At 43.0% G+C, this 17,091-nt stretch overlaps 1 protein-coding gene across 5 annotated transcripts in view; it reads right to left on the reverse strand.

Moving 5' to 3' along the window:
• The window catches only part of LOC146856308 (NXPE family member 1-like), a 355,569-nt gene that overhangs the window by 87,531 nt on the left and 250,947 nt on the right, over positions 1-17,091 (reverse strand). For all 5 annotated transcript variants that reach the window (XM_085654416.1, XM_085654417.1, XM_085654420.1 and 2 more), the window contains one exon: positions 12,335-12,396. In XM_085654416.1, coding sequence (XP_085510542.1) covers positions 12,335-12,396 — 62 coding nt within the window. The remainder of the gene's footprint in view (positions 1-12,334; positions 12,397-17,091) is intronic.

Below are 17,091 nucleotides of genomic sequence, written 5' to 3' on the forward strand. Positions count from 1 at the left end.
TTAAGTAAAGCATGTGAAATAAACAGGAACAAAATCACTGCCATGGATTACCCTAACATCAGGACCACTGGAATTATGTGGCAGGAGAGGGCTGAATTATGTGGCAGGGTGAGTAAATTCTGTGGCAAGAAAAGGCCAATTATGCAGCATAATCCGGCACATTTTTAAATAGTATTACTTAATTTTTTTGCCTTTTTTAAACTTGGTAACACTGTTTGGGCACTGGTTGCTCCCCATTAGTACCAATTTAACACCCAAATTTAGCAGAAAGATGACTAGTCCAGATTTTCAAAGGGCCTTCCCACATGCAGCAAGACGTGTCACTGCATTTTTTGTAACTTTTGAACCATTTGAGATAGAAAGCAATTTTGTTAAAATCTGTAGATTATGCAGCAAATTATGTATTATGTGGCAAATGCATCAAATGCATAATTCTGCAGAAGTCGCCGCTGCCGCACAATCGCATAATTTCCGTGCCCTGCCAAACATGCAGCATCAGACTGGGAAAGAAAATAGGCCTAGTACCAAAATAAACATTAGTGAGTTCGTTAGCTAGAAAGTGTCCCATGTTTGCAAACTAGGGCAGGTTTGAACTTGTAACGATATGCTGTGTACGTTTTTTGTAAGGTATGGAAGACTGCACTCATTTGAGTTTGCTGCAGGCAATGTTTGCTTTAATATCATAAAAATCAACAGTAAAAATCGGCTCACTTGACCATAAAGTAGGTCAACAACTAGCCAAAAAAAAGGGCCTACATACTAACCTGACAGCAGGGCTTTAAGTGGGATGAAAAAACTGGAGGTCTTTAAAATGGGCATGGCTGATGTAATTAAGGGAGTGGCTTAAAAACATGTAAGCTATATAAATCTGTACATAGCATAATGCGCCGCCAGACTGGTATTTTGTTGCTTCATTCATTGCCTCCAGATAAATATAGCAACATGTAAAATTACACCTACAACAAGCCTGGACTATTGGCTTTGTCAGTGGTTATTAGTTGCATAAGATGAATAAGCAACGTCTACGGCTTCCTTGTATATAATATTGAAAATGTCGCCGTTCTGACATGATGAGATTGTGAAAGAACTATAACAAGTCTCTTTGAAGTTTCATTGAAGGTAGCGGAGGGTGGCACTGCTACAGAGTTAAGATTTGTTTTTTCACTCTGAGGGTACGGGCTAAAAATGGAGAACGTTCCAGTCTCATCACCTGCTTTTCAAAACTTTCATTTGTTGTGCAGACACTGGATCAATGTTTTTGCAGGTGAACTTAAGGACATGAATATAGGGCCCTCTTGAATGTCCATTTTAATTCACTACCAGGTCTGAGACTTGAGTGACCCAGCAGACTTTAAACCAAGCTCCATCCACTTTTACATGCTGATTATGCACCTCTTGTCTCACTGTGGTATGCACACCTATCTGCCCCTCCCTGCACTCTATTCAGTGTGTCTTAACCATTTAATCCCCCTCTCTGCTCTCTTTCCACTTGTCCTAGGTGAGCAGTTTCCATTGTTCTGAGCCCAGCAGGATATTCTGCTTTTCACTGATACAGGGGCAGGTCAACCTTCACAGGCAACGGCACTTCAATAAACGGTCTAATTGCTGTCATCAACTTGCAGATGCAGCCATTAGGCCCACAGAGACAGGCCTGCAGGGGAGATTGTTCAAACAAAGAAAAAATGTAAACTCTTAGGGGGCCAGTGTTGTCAGATTTTTTAAGCTTTCTATAGCCCAAAGCCAACCAAAAAGTAGCCCAATATTGCTACTTTAGGGAAGGAGGGGCAGGGAAAGCATCAAGCAGGTGGTTGCACCACGATGCCAAGTAAATATTTGTCTAATAAAGCGCTTTAACATACTACTTTGCTGGAGAGCTGTATATATATATTTATAACCTGGCAACTAGCACAAGCCAAAATGTTACCACACAACCGGCAAAATATGGCCCAATTGTGCGTGATCTAGCCCAATCTGGCAACACTGTAGGGGGCCCCCTGGGCCTCAATAATCTGGAGTCTGTAAAGGTGCGAGGCCCCACGGCTGCGAGAAGGCACAGGGGCTTGGGCAGCGGCACACGCTGCCCATGCCTAGCGCAGGCCCTGGCTGAGATAAAACAGAGATATGCGTGACGGTGACAATGCATTTCAGTGAGATGCATGGCACTTGACAGGACTGGATGGGGGGGGGGGCAAGCGCCCCTCCTTGCCCCCCTGCGAACGCCCATGAGCACGTGGTAACAGGGCTAAACCTCACGTCTGAGTCAGATGCGCTGAGTAACAGATAAATAAGGGGCTTTGCTGCAGAATGTGGTGAGTAAACCTTGACTCCCATATTTTATAGATATTTATAGGCCTTAGACCAGAAGGGGAGAGTGGCCTTACATCTCTAGTGTGATATATGGTAGGTTAATCTTTTGTGTCTTCACTCTTCACTGAAACTACCCACAAGTGCTCTTAATAGCGCATGGGCCGTCCCAAGAGAACTTACCTCCAAGCAAAAGCTTTTCTTTGAATTCCTCTCAGAAAGGTGGGCACTGTCTAGTGTCAGGGACCAGTGTTCTCATTGAAGTCAACAGATGTGACCAATTTGTGGAAGGTAGGGATAGACAATACAAGTCTTTATTTGATAGCTAATTAAAACCATTCAAATGAATTGATTAGTTTCAGTTCATTAAGAAACTGTATAAAATAAGTAAATATAAAAAGTATAAATGAACAGTTAAAACGTAAGTGATCCTGCTGGCAGCAATGCACGGGCAGCATAGATTAAAGTGGAATCTCGTCTAAAAATCAACAAATAAATGTGCTAAGTGCATCGGCCAGAACGTATCGTTTGTGTACTCAGGAACTGCTGACTGCCTCTTACCATTAGCCGATTCTCTTGGCAACCTTGTCCATGCATTTAGAGAACCTCACAGTGAGTTTGCAGTCTATTCCCTGGAAGCAGTACTTAACAGCCTGCTGACAAATATGGATATTCATGCTTGAAGATATGGCAAATGCATTGGACATGGGCTACTGATTCATTAGGGTAGGCACAGAAGTGGCAACAGACATGTGTCCACCCATGGGCCACTTCCCCTACATCGAATAGCCCCCTTTGAAGCCTTACACATTTTTGTTTTGAAGGTCTTAGTAAAAGGCCTTGATATTTTACTATATCAAATATTGTTGAGGTGACAGTTCTGCATAAGTAGGTATTCCAAATTGATTTTGGGTCTCAGCTTGTAGGAAATGTAAGTCCACTTTGGCAGATTGATTAGTGAAATTCTCTTTAAAGGGTTTTAAAAGCATCCACAAGGGATTTTCAATGGCCTCAATAAACCATTTGACATTCCATGAGGGTCTTCTCAATAGCACTGTGCTACGGCGTGGAAGATCAGTTAGTCAAGTCTAAGCCAAGATGAAACGTAAAACTCCCAACCTCGGATTTCTTTTAATTTAAACCAAATCTTTAGCAGGTTTGCCCTCTGGGTTAAAGTAAGCCCCGTGAGGCCAAATTCCAGAAAGATTTGGTTCTCTCTTGTAGAGTCTGTCAATCTAATGATTGATCTGAAAGACCTCGATCAAATTATGTTTTGAAGAGACTGCATGCAAACTTTGCTAGAAGCACAGGATAGGAATCTCACACCAAGATATTTATAGAAGTTGGCATTTCTTACTACATGTTATCCTAATTTCCATATTTAAGGATGCCCTTTACTGATCGAAAAGAAGGTGAAACCTTTGTTTTTTGTCTAAATATATTTCTAAGCCATTTTCCTGTCAATAGGGGGCCAGGTTATTGAAGGAGTGCTGAAGGCCGGTCACCAAATACACCAGCAACACAGTATCGTCTGTATACTGAAGGGTATAAAGTAGTTGAGGTAGCGAAGGATTTCATGGCAAGTGATCCATTTGAAGTCTATCAGAAAAGCTTGGCATGAGCCCAGTAGCGCTGCGAGGCCCTGTTAATATCAAGACAGCACTATACAAATCTCTGTTAATCTAAAGTAACATGACATACAGTTGGGTGAAAATAAATGCAATCTGCAAATGGGGGGGGGGATTTGAAATGTATGCATTTGTTGGGTGAGAATGACTTTACCTTCTGGTGGTGGTAGATCTGATATTGGAACGAAGAAAAAGTTCAAGTGTCAAGAAGCAAATTAAAACAGGGCTTTGTGAGCTACGGTACGCAGTCTAAATATCGACTTTTAAATATCAACCTACAGAAATATCGAGTTGCAAATATTGTGGGAACAGGATATCAAAAGCAAGAATATCTACGACCAGAATATCGACCTGAAGGTAAGAAATATCGTTTTTGTTAATATCAAAGTTAGTAATATCAATAGAAAAAAAATAATCGATGTTACTAATATCGATATTTATATTAATGTTATGTATTTTGTTTTGTATTTTATAATTATTTGTTATATATTTTTTGTTAAGTATTGTACTTGTTTTTAAATATATGCATACATTTTTTAGAAGTTAGTAATGTTTTTTTAAGTAAATTATGCGTTTTAGTATTGTAGCAGGTTGTGGGTTTATAGGGGAATAGGGTGGGAAGTAATTTAATTATAGTAAATTAAATAATATTTAGGAACTATTCATTAATTTTAATTAAATTATACGTTTTAGTACTGTAGCGGGTTGTGGGTTTATAGGGGAATAGGGTGGGCAGTAATTTAATCATAGTAAATTAATAACTTTTAGGAATTATTCAATAATTCTAATTACAGTTTGCGTTTTAGTTCTGTAGCGGGTTGTGGGATTATAGGGGAATAGGGTGGGAAGTAATTTAATTATAATTAAGTACTTAATTTTATTTATTGGTATTGATAATGTATTGTTAATTAATTATTACTTGATAATTTTTATTAATTAGTAATTAATTTTATTTATTGATTAATTCATAATTATATTAAGTGTATTAATGTATTATTGGAGCGGGTTGTGAGTTTATAGGGGAATAGGGTGGGAAGTAATTTAATTCTAATTCTAAGAAAGACAGCACACAATTGACCCAAGGGGGGTGCTTGTCCCGCCTTCTCTGTTCTGTGGCCTAGGGTCCACGCGAGTGAGCATGAGCGCCATGTGTTTCCAATTATCGCGCCGCGCTTCGCGGTCGCGTTAATTGGAAACAGATGGGCAAATGCAGCGCTTTCACTTTTGCTGCGGCGGGCATAAGCACGCTCGCGCGTGCACCACTTCCGGGCTGGTCTTGTTTTGCAGTTAAGTCATTGCAAAGGGCCATGAACAGCTCATTTGGCAGGGTAGACTGACTGCTATATTGTCACCATGACACCATCGGCATGACCCTTTGATGTCGTGTGGTATCATACATGCTTCAGAACTCCCAGTCCTTCGGGGAGCCAGGTGGTGTGTGGAATTTCCACATTATAGCACTGGCTGAAAGGGCGGTTGGACTTCTCCCACAGCTGTCTGCACATGCTACAGACTCGTGATTGGAGGCAATGCGCACGCGCCCACGGTGGAGAGAAAACTGCCATTGGAGAATCCATCTATCCATCTCTAAACGGAGCAGGAACCAGCAGACATTCCTGACATCTCTCTGACAGATGATAAATGCACTGTTTACAATTCCACACCAGCACCGCTCTGACACAGAGTATCTGGGCGGCTGGCCGCCCCCTTCCTCCGCCCTTCCCCTGAGCTTGCCTTACTCATCCCTGCGAGGGTTGCTGCACAATCCCGCCTGTGATCACTACAGTTATTGACATGGGCGTTCTAGGACATTCTCAGCCAGCCATTAAACTGCAGACTCACGCAGACCCTTTGTTGATGTGCTCCCTTCACAGCTGGAGCTTTAATATTAATAGGGTTTAATTCTGACTGGGCCGTCCTCGCTAGCCAGATACATGACAGCAATAGAAATCAATTGCTTTGACGGCGAGTGACGTCCCCGGTTGCAGGTATTAGGTGTCAATTTATTACTGCTTCTGTGTTTTTTTGCAATGATTGAATCCAGCAACTAATGTCTGCCCTTGTAGTCTCTTCTTAACCACTCGCTCGCGCGCACACAGGCACGTGCTCACTCAACACTAGAGGCACATAATTCTTATTATAATTATTATTATCACACATACAGTAACAAACAAAATACGTACGCGTGCATGCACGCACACACGCATGCACCCATATAGATGCATATAGAACAAATACAATCGGGCATCCACACAGGCGCTCAACTATGCAGACAGAGAAATACACATGAACAAGCAACAACGGTGATAATGCATATCACACAGTCACATATATCCTCCACGTATGTACATACATCCACAGCTGTATTGCAAGTCATACACAAATATAGAAAAGCACACGCGTATACAAATACACCTACATGCAAAAAACTTAGGCGAAAACTAATCTCCCCTTGTGTCCGTCCGTAGCTCGTGTTCTAATTAAATTACTGTTTTACAAACTCCACTTCCCCGTTATTTATGTCCCGCTCCCCCATAAATTATAACAAACAAGCATGAGAACAGGCAGGAAGAAGTTGCCAGCAGAGCAAGTACAAAAAAACTAGAAGACATTTTCTTTAAAATCTTTTTTTTAACAGGTTTTTCAGTTGTATATAATGTAGTCTTTGTTTGTATAAAGGTAACAAAAATGTTTAACACTTATTATAACTTTTCAAGATAATGCACAGCAGCCACAATGCTCTACAACATAGCCAAAAGTTCTGGCTAAACACATAAGGTCCCAAAGGTGAGACCTATTGGCTATGCCAATGCTTGTTATCTGTTGCAATGAAATTTTGCATTTGAAATGACGGGTGCAGACATGAGGTTTTGCAAAGATGGTGCAAATGTACACTAGAGTAGTTTAAAGGTGCAGTGAAACAGTGTACTTTACTTAATCTGGTGCCTAAACTCCTACAAAATTGTAACCCACAGCGCAGACCTTGGTCAACAAGCATTGGCATAGCCAATAGGTCTCGCCTTTGGGACCCTATAAGTGTTTAGTTATCCAGCACAATATCCTTTGTGCAACAAGTGTTGCATGGCTAAACACTTATAAGGTCCCAAAGGCGAGACCTATTGGCTATGCCAATGGTTGTTTTGAGTGAGTGGGTTGTGCAGGTATGCCACTGTGAGTTAGAGATGCTGCAAGTGCTTTTACAGGAGCCCCTGTGACATTGGGCCTCTTCAAAATGTATCTTGGGTCTGGTGTAATACTTCTAGCTCCTATTCCCGTCTTCTCACACCCAATGCATCCTTAAATGTCCCATGTACAGCCGGGGTTGACAGTCCTATTACCCTTGCCCACCAGTGACACTTTACCTGTCATGGGTGGTGGTGCTGGACGTGGAGGTGGTGGTGGACGTGGTGGTGCTGGACAGGGCGATGGTGGTGGATGTGGTGGTGCTAGACGTGTTGGTGGAAGTGGTGGTGGTGGACATGGTGGTGGTGGTGGACATGGTGGTGGTGGTGGACATGGTGGTGGTGGTGGATGTGGTGATGGTGGACGTGGTGGTGGATGTGGTGGTCGTCATGGTGGTGGTGGACATGGTGGTGGTGGACATGGTGGTGGTGGACATGGTGGTGGTGGTAGACGTGGTGGTGGTAGACCTGGTGGTGGACATGGTGGTGGTGGACATGGTGGTGGTGGACATGGTGGTTATGGTGGATGTGGTGGTGGACATGGTGGTGGGCGTGGTGGTGGTGGACGTGGTGGTGGTGGACGTGGTGGTGGTGGACGTGGTGGTGGAAGTGGTGGTGGTGGTGGACGTGGTGGTGGTGTTGGACGTGGTGGTGGATGACTATTGGGTAGGAGAGTGCTGGCAGAATGCGGATGGAGAGGAGGATCTCAAAGGGGGCACATGGGAGAGCAGAAAGAGGCTGAATATTAGATATAACAAGCCCTCGGCTGAAAAAGAAGGCGAGTTTGTTTTGAAAAGCGCCTCATACTGAAAAGAAAAAGAGCAGCACTCATGAAATGAGTGCTGCAAGAGCACTGAAAGCACGGTGTGCTGTGCTGGAACTGCTTGGTGGCACATAAAAAAAATTATGAAAAGTGGACTCTCGATATAAGTTCTTGGCGGCACATGAAAATAATGAACAAGCGTGAGGGAGCATGGTGCGGACCCACGGTCGCGAAAGAGCAGGCAAATGCACTTGTGCTTGTGCTGGCATCCGCCTTGCGGGAGCAAGCAGCAGCGACGCGAGAGCCATATGTTTTCAATTGCCATGCGCGCCACTGCTCGCTCCTGCAAGGTGGATGCCAGCACAAGCACAAGTGTGCTTGAAAAGGAGCAGACCGATGGCTAAAGGCCCTCCTAGAGCAGCGCATGCGCGCCGATTAGGTGAGACCTAAAAAGGACTGTGGGAGGGCTCGGATACGACAAGCACCCATTTTAAGTTTAACAAATCATATCCTGCAGGAAAAAAGAAGGAATGACAGATGTAAGATCTGGCATCATCTAGTGGTACTAGCTGCCTTTTCATTATTAAACAGGGCAGGCGTAATTTAAAATCTATAAATAAATGTTGCTGCAGGAGTGCGGGCTTATGAAAAGGCGGGGGCACTGGGAATAATACTCCCTCTGCCTCTTCGTTAGTCAGCCTTGCCTCAGGGTACTGGATAGGCAAACGGAGGGTATGGAAAGTGTGATATAATTAATGCTTCTGGTATCTAGCGCTGAGCGCTGTAATGTCACATAATTCTGGTTCGCCACGGCTCAGTTTCCAGAAGAGGAGCTAGTCTGCATGGAATTTCAAAGAGTGATACCGGATTTCCCCAGGAAACCCTACTTTGAGTTCTGGGCTCTCAGTTAACTTAAGAGTGTGTTGCATGTGGGAGCTGTAGCCTTGCTTCAGTTCATTTCAACCCACTGTAGTGACACACCAGAAAACAAAGATTTGTAGAAAGAAAGCCCTGAATTGAGCACCTGGTGAGATGGAGTAAGATGGTATGAGCTGGGGATCACCTTGACGTAACACTAAATGATACTATCCACCCTCTGGGTGGGGTGAGGTGGTTAGGAGCAAAATACGCAATACAAAGTAACCAAGTGCTGTTGCTAGACTCTTCCACCCTGGCTTTCACTCCCCTGTTGCTACTGTGGCAAACACATTTGCTGTTGCAATAGCATCACTTGATACTTTTTAGCAACTGGCTTACATCCTCCATCGTATGGGCTCCATTGCTAGAGGTGCCTGACAGATACCAGCCACATCCAGGTGGTCAAATGACCATTGCGTGTACCATACCACGCAAGGTGTAATCATTCTTCTTCTCTTTCTTTCTGATTCCACAAATGAATTTTGGGCGAGATCTGTATTAGAGTTTAGGATTAGCCAGTGTAGAAGTAAGGACTCTATCCTGATGAATGGCCTGGGCTAGTATAGGCCATAAAATTAGGGTAGAAACCTGTTGACTGGATACTACCAAGGAAATGAATCATACATGTTCCTATATAGTACATGGCTTTTATTGACGCATCTCAAGGCACCAATAAATTATATATAAATAACATTCTTTTATGCTCCTAGTTTACCTTAATTACATGTAAAGTTATACCACAACCCTAGTAAAGAGCTCTAGGTTGATACCGCCGCACACATCTATTGGATTTACAGTGAGGAGGGCCCTAATTATGTTGCATGCCTTTGTCCTTTTTAGTGAAACCCTTTGACTTCTATTCATCTGGTGAAGCTCCCGGAATCTGGATGTCCCAATATGGTCCTTCTGTGAGAGTCCTGTACTCTACTGTGCTTCATAAAAGTACATTTGCCAAAGTAGCAGATGCAATTTTGACGCAAAGATCCTTTGCCAGGTAGGTAGGGATCTCTAAGTGCAGCAGGCAGTCCTCAGCTAAAGGAGGAAAGGTCGGAGCATCCAATCACCCGGTGGACTGTCAGACCTTCTGCTATGGTCTAAATGACCCCGGAGAGATCTTTCCCACACTACATCAAATACTCTAAATAAAAGAACCCCACAATGAAACTGTACATACTTTGTGCCATAAATAAAGCATTGTGATTACATGAAGAAGCTGGCACTTACTTCCAGAAATTATTGTGCCACTTGGAACAGTGGCGTAACGCAAAGTGATGGAGCCCCCATACAGAAGGTGGCGAGGCATCCCCGAAACTTTGGAAATCACAGATATTCAGAGGTTTAGGTTGAATGAGGCATGCTGAAGGACATAGGCCCTCCTGTTCCGCAGGGGCTGCAGGGGGCTGCATTATGCCCCTGTCGTGGAATGCATGTGTTAGTGTATGTACCTAGCTGACAACATAGTTTTCCAAGAGACAAACTGAAAATGCCTAATCGAATTGGGTTGTATACATTTGACATGTTTACATTGTTTAGGCACTGGAAGTCCTAATTTTTCGTTTCATTACTGGAATTGGGGCCCAGGACTGTGTATTCCAGAGACAGTTTGTATGAAGCATCTGCAATGTTTGCAAACTTACTGCCAGCACTGAAGTGTTCAATCATAATGTAGTGTACATACGCGTAACATGCATTCTAGCTTCAATTCAAGCATGCTCATCTATTACATGCGGTCCTTAAGCAATCTTATTTACTTTGACAAAGCCACCCAGAAGGTAAAAGCTTGAATAAGCCAACATAAAACCAAATACGGTGCAAAGTCACCCAGGCCCCACTAGCCGTACATTTGATGGAACAAAACCATGCTCAAAACTACATCAAATGGAAAGCCGAAGAATTCATCAAAGAACCAGGAGGAGGATGTGACATGAAGACAATGATGACCAAGCATGAGGGCCATGGAGCCTGCACTGCGATTCTAATCAACAAAGAACAAACTTTAAAGAGGGATGGAATTCAGTGGACACCAGCTGAAGGGTTTCTAGGCCGCCTATCGTTTCCTTCTGTAGCAATGCGGAATCGCATTACACTGGTCTATTGAACCCTGGTGCTAGAAGAACACACCGTGCATTTGGTTACATGAAGGATGCATGTGTCCCTAAAATAGCCTTGTCTATTAAATGGCACTTTTTACACTGGAGCATCATTCGTTGCTAGAACTGTTTGCCACATCCTTCGCTTTGTAGTACAGGTCTAGGGAGTTCGTGACTGATGTACTCTGACAAGATATGGTGTTAGCTTTACATTCTGTACTACATTAAAGCCCTTTTAAGTTGAAAATACAAGTTGCACATTGTATTCATGATGCCCAAATATTTTTGTAACTTAGTGGCATTTCTATTGTTACAAGGAGGTGTCTGTAGAAGGTAGTTGCTTTCTTCCAATTCAACTTTGGTACTCGTATTTCTTCTACCATATAAAGAATCATTTCTCCTAATGGGCTGTTTTGCAAAATTAAGTCTACAAGTCATATTTAATTAAAAGCCTGGATATCTACATTTTTAACTTCTAACTTTGTTCCACAAGTTCAAGCAAATTCATGGGCTACTTTCCTGGCTCTTTATTAGGTTTATGTACTTTGTCGAAATAGACTTCATTTATTGAGATGGACTTTCATCTGAATGTTTCCCAGCCTTACAAACATATTTTACCATTTGTTTTGGTGAACTAATGTTATTTGTTCTTGATTTTAGAGTTCATTAAGATGAACTATCCATTTCCCTTTTCATAATATGCTTTCCATGGTGGTTGTTTTTCAACACCTTTCAAATCACTTTCTTCATATGTTGGCCCAATTCACATTTCTTAACTCATTTATGGACTCGTGGCCTGTTTACAGAATAATTGCCTAGTGGTTCCCAAATTCACCGCTATCTGAGGATGACCTGCTAACTAAACTAATCTAATCTCTGGCATGACTCTTCATCGTCTGCTGCAATAAGACTAAGAAAGCACCGAGGGTTTTGTGGCCAGACTGTGATAGCCAAATGTGGCCGACATTAATATACAAGCAACTGCGTCATCTTGCACATAACTGCTTCTACTTTTTTTGCACTTGTGTGTAATCACTCTGAGCACTTTGTCCCTCTCTTTGTTCTTATAGATTAAAATACACAATTTTGTCCAGTGAACTGGCTGCTGCTCCCACTTGTTTAAACATTGATTGTTTACAGGCAGAAACTGGGTCAGATGTATTTTAATTTTCTTTGAAATTAATTTTGTAGAAACCATTTGTACATGTTTATATATCTTGAAATTCACTTCAAATGGTCATTGTCTGACAGGAGAAGGACCGTAAACAACTATAAAATGAAGAATCAATCCCATTTAGCAATAGATGCTAGCACACAATATGCACTAAAAAAATAAGAGAAGACAGGTCTAAAGATCTTCTTTTAAGATGAGGCACTTGTAATCATGAGGCTGCTATCAGAAGATCAATGAAGGCCAACAAGCACCATACAATGGAGAGCAAGACTTACTGTTACAAGACCGCACAATGACAGAGTGAAAACGCTTCCCAATCTCCACTGCAACGTTGGACCTGTGTATGGAAACATGCAAAAGACGACCATTAGCAGGGGACAGGAACAGGAAGAGCTGGCCTCAACAAATTGCATATGCACCAGGAATGGTGGGAATCCAGATTCCAAGCAGAAGGACACTCAAAAACACCTGTTGGCAACCTACATAAACAAGACAGTGGTGCTATTTTGCAAGGAGGTGGAGAAAGAATTTGTTGTCCAAGCAACTACCATAGACTCAAGGTATACCTCTTAATATTAGGCTTACACTCAGCTGTATCATAAGCAGAAAGCTATAGCAACCTATAGACATCGAGGTATACTGATTGGTATTTCCCATTTCGGAGATGTCTATGATCTTCAGTGGGGAGTTTCCGGTCAAAATTGTGGCATTGTCATCATCCCGAGTTCCCCATTGTTCCATTAAAACCTGAGCAGGGAGCTACCCGCAATTAACAGTATATCTGCCAGGAAATCACTACTGTACTGTACAAGGCACTGATTGTACGCTAATGCAAAGGCATCTATTTCACATGATAGAGCCACAATTTCTCTATAATGATCATACGCCGCCCTGACTCAGGCACACTGAATTGCTGCTGATGCGAAAATGAGGTACATATTAAAATTTTCTGAACATTTGTATGCAAGGGGTATGCAGCGGCAGCTTCTCTGCCATGGCGGAAGAGCGACACCCCCCCAAAAAAATGCAGGAAAATAAAATAAAGCGATAATAAACAATCATTTTATTTTTCCTTTCCTGCCGAGTCTTGGGGGCGGGGCCATGGGGGTGACAGGCACCGAGGGGAACGGTAGTTGCACTCCCTTCACAGTGCATGATGGTTTGGCCTGCCGTCTCAAGCCGGCCGCAGTGAAAGCTCTCTCCAACCCAGCAACGCAGCTAGGCTGGAAAGAGCAGACACAGACTCTCATGTAATGTTGGGCTCTAAACCCGCATGCTGTGTGGAATGACTGACACAGACACTTAGTTTGGGGTAGTGGGAATGGCCCTTTTTATTGACCGCGTCACCTGACACAGTGACATCGGTGGTGAGTGGGTGTACCGTATATTACAGGAGGCTCGAACACTAGAACGTGTCCATGCACGGACACTACATCTCACTCTGTCCTGGAGCACTAATCAAGGGCGCTCAGGCCAATCCTGAAGCTGCTCTCATGCGTGAGCAGCAGCTTCAGGATGGGCCACAGGGCATTCTAGGAGCCTTTGCCCGCAAGAAGAGGAACAGAAGAGCGGGATGCGGCCGGCTGCATGTACGTTGTTTTCCTCCACTCGCAACCCCTATGCCCGCCCTCAGCCCCTCCTCCCAAAACACCGCTCGTCCGGCACACCGGCTGCTACTGGTATAGAGCAGCTAAAATCAGTGTTCTAGTACACAGAAAAATATTGGCATGATCTGTGATCTGGTGCAACACTAGCCCCGGTCAAATGTACGGTTAAAAGCAAACCTGGCTAACTCTACTTATCCATGGTGGAACATGAACATAAGCACAGCAAAGAGGTCCTCAGGTGGAAGCTGTTATGCATATAAACTTGACTGTATCTATATAAAATGGCAGCCTCTTCTGCACTTGTATTTCCAATGGATGATGGGTGGCCTGCAGCTGAAAACTAGAATTGTTAGCTGGCCACAGTCCAATGAAACAAGCACATAAATGTTTATCGAAGGTCCAGGAGGGTGGAGCCAAACCAGATTTACTGACTGACCACTGTAAATAAGCTCCATTTGAATTGTTTGTAAATAGTGATATTCCTAGCATTAGAACAGAAGAAGCAAGATATTGTTAAAGAAAAGAAGGCAAACATAATATGAAATTATCTTTACTTATGTGAAAGCCTGTAGCAACAATAAAGAGAAGATTGCAACACCACTGCTTCATGCGGCAAAGGACTGCATCGCCCTCATGCCAGCCTCTTTACTAATGATTAAGTTCATATTTAAATCTGCGTCTCGCTTCTCTTCTGTAAGCTTCTTCCTCCTCAAATAAATGTCTTTCTTGCAGTTCTCATCTTCGTGCCCAATACATGCGCCAGCTTTTGAGGTCAATATCTTTCCTACACATATGTGTTGTAACACTGCAATATCAGGTCACCCATGTGACACCTTTTCTCTATTAACTATCATTATATTGCCCGGTGACCAGTCATCTTGCTCTCCATTGGTTAGCCACTGTATCCTGGCTCTTCAACGGTAGGTCCATTTCCTACTTTCCAATGTATTGACTTACCTCTCCATTGGAAGGCCAGCCATCTGCCATCAATGGCTGGCCATCCTTCTCATCAATAATTGGCTTTAGTGTTCTTCAATGACCTGCTATGCAGCTCTGTACAAACCCTTTTTTCCTAGTGTTTGATAGCTTTTCTACAGAAATAACTGTGCACTTTTTTTTTGCTAACTTTATATGTTCATGACAATAAATATAGGTTAATGAGCGTTGCTCTATATTCATGAGCGTTATTTCAGGGTTTGCCTTGAATCTTGAGGTTAAAATTGTGATAAGGCTATGCTTTAAAAAAAATTAAAACGTTCAACACTAACTATTTTTCATAATGTATTGATTTTTGCAATGAATAACTTGCTTCGGTTGCTAACTTTACCAGCCTCTAAACTTGTAGATACATGGTTTCGTTTTGACTCGATTTGTGGAGGATGTTTTTAGTTTTCACTATGATTTGACTATGTTTTAAAAACTTTAAACACTTGTAACACTTTCAGTGCTTGCATTACTCATTGCCACTCCATTGTCAGCACATCAGAGGACCTCGCTGTCTGGCGCCAAAAACCACGAGTTTCCGCCATGTTGTGCAATCATGTACCAATATGTCACATGGGCCTTTAAACTATGACCCGCATGCCTTTCTCTTGTTATTTTTTCTATATGCCACAAATTTCTCTGCCACAGCTGGCACTGCGAGTTTAAACCAACAGATATACATCTATAATTCAAGCCCCCTGCGCATGTGCAAATCCAATACTGTAATAATGAAAGCCAAAGGAGTCCACACTAAGGCCTTGTGGTACAAAGGGACATATTTACAATAGAAGTGACGGAGCACATAGAGCCTTCTTGGCTTAACACCGCACTCCGCCACTTCTGAAACGCAGGGCTGCACCATATTTATAACAATATGGTGCATCCCTGCTTTCCCCCTGGCGAAGGCGCTAAGTTTAGCCCGCCTAGAGCCAACACAGGGCCGGCTTGCACCACTGTTTTGCAGTGGGAGATTGTTTATGTGCAGGAAGGTGTCCCTTCCTGCACATAAACAATCTCAAAATGGCGTTTGGAAACTTCTGTGTGTACTGCCTAATGCAACCCACATAAAAGTTGCAAAAAGTCATTTTTTAAAAGATTATGTGCAGGAAGGGACAACTTCCTGCACATAAACAATCAATGGCATTTTGCTGTTTCCATGTGTGCTGCACGATGCAGCACACATGGAAACAGCAGAAAAGGGGGAGGAATGAAACATTTATCCTCATTGCGCCAGGGTAAGATCAGGTTATCTTATTTACGCCACCCTAATAAAAATGGGGAAGCGCCAAAATCATTGGGTGTTGTGGAGGAACGCCAACCACAACACACATTGCCCGCCCCATTCACGCTATATATAGTGTGAAAGGGCGCCTTATTTACAAGGTGGCGTTAGGCCAGGTTAAGTGGCTTAACGCTGCCTTGCAAATAAGACAAAAAGGCGAAGCCCCTATCGCCACTACAACGTCCTGAAAAGTGACGTTGTAGAGGACAAATGGGACTTGTAAATATGCCCTAAAGTTTGTTCAGCTGAAAATTGAAGTGCTATCAGGTCTAGCTTTGAGCAAGGATCCCTGATCTCTTCTTCAAAAGGGAAGAGGTGTGGTGCAGCGGCCAGGGCAACAGACTTCGGAACCCGGGGCTCATGGTTCGATCCCTGGTGCCGGTGGCAGATCAGCCCAGCACCATGCGACTCTGGGCAATAGCTCGCTTAATCTTCCCGACAACCCCCAGCGCCTGGACACCCTCGGGTAATTGTTTGCGCTTTACAAATACTGGACATATACAAAAGGCTCCGCATTGATTATTTCTAACGTGGTGTCTGTAAACCTTCAGATCCTTTGCAAAATTAGAGTGGGGGTGAGAGCAAAGTTGCATTTACTGTCCACGAATGATTTGATCTAATGCTGGAAGCCTCCTCTCTTTATTCAGACCATGAGGTACTCATGGCCACTTGTAGAAGTTAGACCAACACACATTACTCCCCGCTATTGTGTTGCCTGCCTTGCACTTCCTCACTTAACTCGATATCAACAGTGATATTGTAGGCTCCGTGGCCTTAAGATATGCCTACTTCACCCTTTCATGAGATCTGGATTTGTGACCTGAAGTCACTTCAGAAAAACCCTTGATGTCTGTGAAAATCTCCTGATTTTTAAACTTTTTTTTTTTATTTAAGAGCAGCTCCACCCATATTACTGGATATCTATTTTCTCTAACCGCGAGTATATTCATCTGTAGGATCCTATTCCACTGGCATCGTCAGACTGTCATGCAATCCCTTGGTCATTTACTGGTTTTATGTGTTCTACTAGCTAGTCAGATAAATGTGTAAACTCCAGCATGAACTTGAAGCATTTAAATGTAGAGCAAGTTACTAATAATCTTTATTTACCACTGCCACAAACTCAAACTAACTACTTAGTAGAGCATTCCCTCATCAA

Source organism: Triturus cristatus, chromosome 4_1, assembly GCF_964204655.1.
Source record: "Triturus cristatus chromosome 4_1, aTriCri1.1, whole genome shotgun sequence".
NCBI lineage: Eukaryota > Metazoa > Chordata > Amphibia > Caudata > Salamandridae > Triturus > Triturus cristatus.